This window comes from Oncorhynchus nerka, linkage group LG9b (assembly GCF_034236695.1).
Source record: "Oncorhynchus nerka isolate Pitt River linkage group LG9b, Oner_Uvic_2.0, whole genome shotgun sequence".
NCBI lineage: Eukaryota > Metazoa > Chordata > Actinopteri > Salmoniformes > Salmonidae > Oncorhynchus > Oncorhynchus nerka.
In genome coordinates, this window is record NC_088424.1 from 46,999,479 (window position 1) to 47,008,094 (window position 8,616).

Consider the following 8,616-nt stretch of genomic DNA (forward strand, 5'->3'; position numbering starts at 1 on the left):
GTAGACAAGCTTTATTCATCTTCTGTGTGAATATTCATTACCTCAGATCCACACAGAGAGAGTATCTAACACTACAGCACACAACCCCACAGGAAAGAGCTCGATGTTTTTACACATCCTCCTTCCAAAGCAGGGTGTCTAATAATAACAGGGTGTCTAATAATAACAACAGGGTGTCTAAAAATAACAGCAGGGTGTCTAATAACAACAGGGTGTCTAATAACAACAACAGGGTGTCTAATAATAACAACAGGGTGTCTAATAACAACAACAGGGTGTCTAATAACAACAACAGGGTGTCTAATAACAACAGGGTGTCTAATAACAACAGGGTGTCTAATAACAACAACAGGGTGTCTAATAACAACAACAGGGTGTCTAATAATAACAACAGGGTGTCTAATAATAACAACAGGGTGTCTAATAACAACAACAGGGTGTCTAATAACAACAACAGGGTGTCTAATAACAACAACAGGGTGTCTAATAACACCAGGGTGTCTAATAACAACAACAGGGTGTCTAATAATAATAACAGGGTGTATAATAACAACAGGGTGTCTAATAATAACAACAGGGTGTCTAATAACAACAACAGGGTGTCTAATAACAACAACAGGGTGTCTAATAACAACAACAGGGTGTCTAATAACAACAACAGGGTGTCTAATAATAACAACAGGGTGTCTAATAACAACAACAGGGTGTCTAATAACAACAACAGGGTGTCTAATAATAACAACAGGGTGTCTAATAACAACAACAGGGTGTCTAATAACAACAACAGGGTGTCTAATAACAACAACAGGGTGTCTAATAATAACAACAGGGTGTCTAATAACAACAGGGTGTCTAATAACAACAACAGGGTGTCTAATAACAACAACAGGGTGTCTAATAATAACAACAGGGTGTCTAATAACAACAACAGGGTGTCTAATAACAACAACAGGGTGTCTAATAACAACAACAGGGTGTCTAATAATAACAACAGGGTGTCTAATAACAACAACAGGGTGTCTAATAACAACAACAGGGTGTCTAATAATAACAACAGGGTGTCTAATAACAACAACAGGGTGTCTAATAACATCAGGGTGTCTAATAACAACAACAGGGTGTCTAATAATAACAACAGGGTGTCTAATAACAACAACAGGGTGTCTAATAACAACAACAGGGTGTCTAATAACAACAACAGGGTGTCTAATAATAACAACAGGGTGTCTAATAACAACAACAGGGTGTCTAATAATAACAACAGGGTGTCTAATAACAACAACAGGGTGTCTAATAACAACAGGGTGTCTAATAACAACAACAGGGTGTCTAATAATAACAACAGGGTGTCTAATAACAACAACAGGGTGTCTAATAACAACAACAGGGTGTCTAATAATAACAACAGGGTGTCTAATAACAACAGCAGGGTGTCTAATAATAACAACAGGGTGTCTAATAATAACAGCAGGGCTAACTCCCGGACGCTCCTCTCCTGTCCTCTCCTCTCCTGTCCTCTCCTGTCCTCTCCTGTTCTCACCTGTCATCTCCTGTCCTCTCCTCTCCTGTCCTGTTCAATCTCTCTCTCTCTGTCCTGATATGCCGTGTGTCTCTGTCCTGAATTGTCCTTTCCTATCTCTCTGTCCTGTCATTTCCTGTCTCTCTGTCTGGTCCTGTCTCTCTGTCTGGTCCTGTCTCTCTGTCCTGTCATATCCTGTCTCTATGTCCTGTTCTGTCTCTCTGTCTGGTCCTGTCTCTCTGTCTGGTCCTGTCTGTCTGTCCTGTCATATCCTGTCTCTATGTCCTGTTCTGTCTCTCTGTCTGGTCCTGTCTCTCTGTCTGGTCCTGTCATTTCCTGTCTCTCTGTCTGGTCCTGTCTGTCTGTCGTGTCATATCCTGTCTCTATGTCCTGTTCTGTCTCTCGGTCTGGTCCTGTCTCTCTGGCTTGTATTCCTGTTTTCCTGTCCTGTTCTGTGCTGTCTCTCTCTCCCCTGTCTCTCTGTCCTATCCTGTCCTGTACTGTACTGTCCTGTCCTCCTGTCCTGTTCTGTCCTGTCTCTTTGTCCTAACCTGTCCTATTGTACTGTCGCGTCCTGTTCTCCTGTACTGTACTATCCTGTCTCTCTGTCCAGTACTGTCCTGTCTCTCTGTCCTGTCTCTTTGTTCTGTACTCTACTGTCCTGTCCTGTCACTCTGTCCTGTCTATCTGTCCCATACTGTCCTGTTCTCCTGTACTGTACTATCCTGTCTCTCTGTCCAGTACTGTCCTGTCTCTTTGTTCTGTACTCTACTGTCCTGTCCTCCTGTCCTGTCTATCTGTCCTGTACTGTCCTGTTCTCCTGTACTTTCCTGTCCTGTCTGATCTCTGTCCTCTCCTGTCTCTCTGTCCTGTCTGTCCTGTACTGTTCTGTACTTCCCTGCCCTCCTGTCTCTGTCCTGTCTCTGTCCTGTCCTGTCTCTATTTCCTGTCCTGTACTGGCCTGTCCTGTCTCTTCCTGTATCTCTGTTTTGTCCTGTCTTCCTGCCCTGTTCTGTCCTGTCTCTCTGTCCTGTCTCTCTGTTTTGTCCTGTCTCTCTGTCCTGTACTATCTCCCTTTCCTAACTTGTCCTGTTCTGTTCTGTGTGTCTCTCCTGCCCTGTACTGTCATGTCCTTTGTATCTGTCCTGTAATGTCATGACCTGTCCTGTCCTGTCCTGTGTATCAGTCTCTGTCCTGTCCTGTCCTGTGTATCAGTCTCTGTCCTGTAATGTCATGACCTGTCCTGTCCTGTCCTGTCCTTCTGTTCTGTCTCTGTCCTGTCCATCTGTCCTGTCTCTGTCCTGTGTATCTGTCTCTCTCCTGTCCTGTGTATCTGTCTCTGTCCTGTACTGTTCCACACACTACCTCAAACTCCTATGTGGCACATTGTATCTTTGGCAGAAGTAGTTCTCCAACCAATAAATGGGAAAGTAAGGATCAGGATTAAACTGGAAGCAAAGGGACGCTGAAAATCACAAGGGAATCACAGAGGAATCAGAGAGGAATCAGAGGAATCACAGAGGAATCACAGAGGAATCACACAGAAATCCCAGATGAATCACACAGGAATCACAGATGAATCACACAGGAATCACAGATCAATTACAGATGTATCACACAGGCATCACAGATGAATCACAGAGGAATCACAGATGAATCACACAGGAATCACAGATGAATCACACAGGAATCACAGATGTATCACACAGATGAATCACAGAGGTATCACACAGATGAATCACAGAGGTATCACACAGATGAATCACAGATGAATCACAGAGGTATCACAGATGAATCACAGATGAATCACACAGGAATCACAGATGAATCACAGAGGTATCACACAAGAGTCACAGATGAATCCCAGAGGTATCACACAGGAATCACAGATGAATCACAGATGAATCACAGAGGTATCACACAAGAGTCACAGATGAATCACAGAGGTATCACACAGATGAATCACAGAGGTATCACACATGAATCACAGATGAATCACAGAGGTATCACACAGGAATCACAAAGGTATCTCAGTGGAATTACAAAAGAAGGAAAAATGAGTTGTTTTTTGGTAACATGATCGACGTTACCTTGTGTTGTTACTGCATGTAATGACTACTGTATTATAAAAAAACTTTCAGAACTGTGTTGATAAACTGATCAGCAAGCTGCTTGAATGAGCCACCAGCATTGTCCTCAAACAGACAGACAGCCAGACATAATGGTATCGGTGACACAAGGACAGAGGTGCAGAGACCAAGTCTGCTCTCCTATCCATCTAGTCATGATGAAATTCTGGAAGTCTGGCGGTAGGGAATTAGTTCCTTTGTCCCGAGCATGCAGCACGGGGCCTTGTGATTGGCTGACACGAGCTCATCTACAGAACAAGCTCTCCACATTGCCATAGTAACTGTGGGAGGCTTCTGAGACTAAGGCCAGGAGTACCAGTCAGGACTGTGTGCCCGCTAAGCATGTCAACAGATAAAAACAGAATATCTTACATGCACACACACGCACACACACACACACACACACACATACCCTCCTACTCGGCGACGCTCTTCTCTCTCTTTCATCTTGCCGAGCTACTAAATGTCTCTGTGCCATCTGGAGTTTGAGAAGGAAAAGAGCTTTCAGGAGCCACTTTTATTTTAACGACAGACTGTGCAGATCCTCATTCTAATCAAAGATCTCCATCTACTCATGATATCACCGTACACAGCGGGGCAACTTCCTGCTCACTGTTACTATACAGGCGTCAAACAACAAGAGCAGAATGGGATCTATTCCAAGAACAACACTATCTCACTGTCACCCCTCCACACACACACACACACACACATATACACACACACACACACATACACACACATACACACAGCAGTATGTGTGTATGCTTACATCCCGTTGTGTAGGTGTACGAGTCCATTCATCTTGTTGCCTAGTCCAGTCCACTAAGTCCAGTCAGAGACTCAACACAGTACGTGGGTTGGAACCTACCTTCTCATTCATCACAGTGATGGCCTAGTTAACAGTGGGGTTAACTGCCTTGTTTAGGGGCAGAACAACAGATTTGAACCTTGTCAGCTCGGGGATTCGATCTTGCAACCTTTCAGGTAGTAGTCTAACGCTCTAACCACTAGGCTACCTACCGCCCCAGTGTGTCCATACAAGTTTGTGTGTTTGTGTGTGCGCGTGTGTGTATCTTTCACCATCACGGTACTCACCAGTGTGCAGTATGTCTCAGGTGGGTCTCCACAGGTGATATTGGGCGGGTCCAGGCTGACGGTCAGGTACTTGGTCATGACTGTAGCTTCTGGTTGACAGGCCATGTAGTCCCACGTTAACCCTTCCTCTGTGTAGATCCGACTCTTACACACGTCATAGTGGGACCAAGCAGCTGGGTATTGCTGCATGGCCACACACACACTTACACACACACACACCGCCTGCAGTGTCAAAATCTCCGGACAACGCATCGCAGGTTTCTCTTTTGTCCGTCCTATCGTGACAAAGTGGCTGGTTTTTACTGTCCCTTTGTACTCACACAAAGAGGAGATAGACTGAAAGAAGATGGACAGAGAGAAGATGGACACAAAGAGGAGATGGACAGAGAGAAGATGGACACAAAGAGGAGATGGACTGAAAGAAGATGGACAGAGAGAAGATGGACACAAAGAGGAGATGGCCAGAGAGAAGATGGACAGAGAGAAGACGGACAGAGAGAAGATGACCAGAGAGAAGATGGACAGAAAGTACTTTGGAAAGACGGTTCCCAACTTCAAAAGGTGGGAAGTGGTGGCTCCATGTTACTGTGTGTGAGCAGCTTCAGACTACAGTTATTCCTCTTCGTTTACTGGTCTTTGTGGGACCAGGGAGAAGCTACAGTCACTGCTGTGTGACCAGGGAGAAGCTACAGTCACTGCTGTGCGACCAGGGAGAAGCTACAGTCACTGCTGTGTGACCAGAGAGAAGCTACAGTCACTGCTGTGTGACCAGGGAGAAGCTACAGTCACTGCTGTGTGACCAGGGAGAAGCTACAGTCACTGCTGTGTGACCAGGGAGAAGCTACAGTCACTGCTGTGTGACCAGGGAGAAGCTACAGTCACTGCTGTGTGACCAGGGAGAAGCTACAGTCACTGCTGTGTGACCAGGGAGAAGCTACAGTCACTGCTGTGTGACCAGGGAGAAGCTACAGTCACTGCTGTGTGACCAGGGAGAAGCTACAGTCACTGCTGTGCGACCAGGGAGAAGCTACAGTCACTGCTGTGCGACCAGGCTGTTGTTTTTCTGGTTAAAGGTTGAGAGTGTGTCAGAAGGTAACGTTGTTCAGAAGTGTTGATTGTTGTTAAATGTTTTTGAAGAGTTCAACGATGGGTCGGGGACGGTGTGGAGGGGTGGAGCCAACCTGTTGGCTGTATCTTCATCAACCAATCAGTTTTTATGGTCTCAGGTTGGGGTGTTGTCAATCATTGTTGTCACTGTGGTCAGTCAGTGCTCTGTGGGAGAGAAGAAGAGGAGATTATCTGACAGTCAGTGCTCTGTGGGAGAGGAGGAGAGGAGGCTATCTGACAGACAGTGCTCTGTGGGAGAGGAGGTTATCTGACAGTCAGTGCTCTGTGGGAGAGGAGGATATCTGACAGACAGTGCTCTGTGGGAGAGGAGGAGAGGAGGATATCTGACAGACAGTGCTCTGTGGGAGAGGAGGTTATCTGACAGTCAGTGCTCTGTGGGAGAGGAGGTTATCTGACAGTCAGTGCTCTGTGGGAGAGGAGGAGAGGAGGATATCTGACAGACAGTGCTCTGTGGGAGAGGAGGTTATCTGACAGTCAGTGCTCTGTGGGAGAGGAGGTTATCTGACAGACAGTGCTCTGTGGGAGAGAAGGAGAGCAGGTTATCTGACAGTCAGTGCTCTGTGGGAGAGGAGGTTATCTGACAGTCAGTGCTCTGTGGGAGAGGAGGTTATCTGACAGTCAGTGCTCTGTGGGAGAGAAGGAGAGGAGGTTATCTGACAGACAGTGCTCTGTGGGAGAGAAGGAGAGGATGTTATCTGACAGTCAGTGCTCTGTGGGAGAGAAGGAGAGGAGGTTATCTGACAGTCAGTGCTCTGTGGGAGAGAAGGAGAGGAGGTTATCTGACAGTCAGTGCTCTGTGGGAGAGAAGGAGAGGAGGTTATCTGACAGTCAGTGCTCTGTGGGAGAGAAGGAGAGGAGGTTATCTGACAGTCAGTGCTCTGTGGGAGAGGAGGTTATCTGACAGACAGTGCTCTGTGGGAGAGAAGGAGAGGAGGTTATCTGACAGACAGTGCTCTGTGGGAGAGGAGGTTATCTGACAGACAGTGCTCTGTGGGAGAGGAGGTTATCTGACAGTCAGTGCTCTGTGGGAGAGAAGGAGAGGAGGCTATCTGACAGACAGTGCTCTGTGGGAGAGAAGGAGAGGAGGTTATCTGACAGACAGTGCTCTGTGGGAGAGGAGGTTATCTGACAGTCAGTGCTCTGTGGGAGAGAAGGAGAGGAGGTTATCTGACAGACAGTGCTCTGTGGGAGAGAAGGAGAGGAGGTTATCTGACAGTCAGTGCTCTGTGGGAGAGGAGGTTATCTGACAGTCAGTGCTCTGTGGGAGAGGAGGTTATCTGACAGTCAGTGCTCTGTGGGAGAGAAGGAGAGGAGGCTATCTGACAGACAGTGCTCTGTGGGAGAGAAGGAGAGGAGGTTATCTGACAGTCAGTCCTCTGTGGGAGAGAAGGAGAGGAGGTTATCTGACAGTCAGTGCTCTGTGGGAGAGGAGGTTATCTGATAGACAGTGCTATGTGGGAGAGAAGGAGAGGAGGTTATCTGACAGTCAGTGCTCTGTGGGAGAGGAGGTTATCTGACAGTCAGTGCTCTGTGGGAGAGAAGGAGAGGAGGTTATCTGACAGTCAGTGCTCTGTGGGAGAGGAGGTTATCTGACAGTCAGTGCTCTGTGGGAGAGGAGGTTATCTGACAGTCAGTGCTCTGTGGGAGAGAAGGAGAGGATGTTATCTGACAGTCAGTGCTCTGTGGGAGAGAAGGAGAGGAGGTTATCTGACAGTCAGTGCTCTGTGGGAGAGGAGGTTATCTGACAGTCAGTGCTCTGTGGGAGAGGAGGTTATTTGACAGTCAGTGCTCTGTGGGAGAGAAGGAGAGGAGGCTATCTGACAGACAGTGCTCTGTGGGAGAGAAGGAGAGGAGGTTATCTGACAGTCAGTGCTCTGTGGGAGAGAAGGAGAGGAGGTTATCTGACAGTCAGTGCTCTGTGGGAGAGGAGGTTATCTGACAGTCAGTGGTCTGTGGGAGAGAAGGAGAGGAGGTTATCTGACAGACAGTGCTCTGTGGGAGAGGAGGTTATCTGACAGTCAGTGCTCTGTGGGAGAGAAGGAGAGGAGGTTATCTGACAGACAGTGCTCTGTGGGAGAGAAGGAGAGGAGGTTATCTGACAGTCAGTGCTCTGTGGGAGTGGAGGTTATCTGACAGTCAGTGCTCTGTGGGAGAGGAGGTTATCTGACAGTCAGTGCTCTGTGGGAGAGAAGGAGAGGAGGCTATCTGACAGACAGTGCTCTGTGGGAGAGAAGGAGAGGAGGTTATCTGACAGTCAGTGCTCTGTGGGAGAGAAGGAGAGGAGGTTATCTGACAGTCAGTGCTCTGTGGGAGAGGAGGTTATCTGATAGACAGTGCTATGTGGGAGAGAAGGAGAGGAGGTTATCTGACAGTCAGTGCTCTGTGGGAGAGGAGGTTATCTGACAGTCAGTGCTCTGTGGGAGAGAAGGAGAGGAGGTTATCTGACAGTCAGTGCTCTGTGGGAGAGGAGGTTATCTGACAGACAGTGCTCTGTGGGAGAGAAGGAGAGGAGGTTATCTGACAGACAGTGCTCTGTGGGAGAGAAGGAGAGGATGTTATCTGACAGTCAGTGCTCTGTGGGAGAGAAGGAGAGGAGGTTATCTGACAGTCAGTGCTCTGTGGGAGAGAAGGAGAGGAGGTTATCTGACAGTCAGTGCTCTGTGGGAGAGAAGGAGAGGAGGTTATCTGACAGTCAGTGCTCTGTGGGAGAGGAGGTTATCTGACAGACAGTGCTCTGTGGGA

At 47.5% G+C, this 8,616-nt stretch overlaps 1 protein-coding gene across 1 annotated transcript in view; it reads right to left on the bottom strand.

Annotated features, from left to right (window-relative positions):
* Positions 1-6,017, bottom strand: part of LOC115124199 (netrin-G1-like) — a 210,467-nt gene extending 204,450 nt beyond the window's left edge. Inside the window, exon 1 of the mRNA XM_065013789.1 lies at positions 4,747-6,017. Coding sequence (XP_064869861.1) covers positions 4,747-4,998 — 252 coding nt within the window. The 5' untranslated portion in view covers positions 4,999-6,017. The remainder of the gene's footprint in view (positions 1-4,746) is intronic.
* Positions 6,018-8,616: the final 2,599 nt, after the last annotated feature.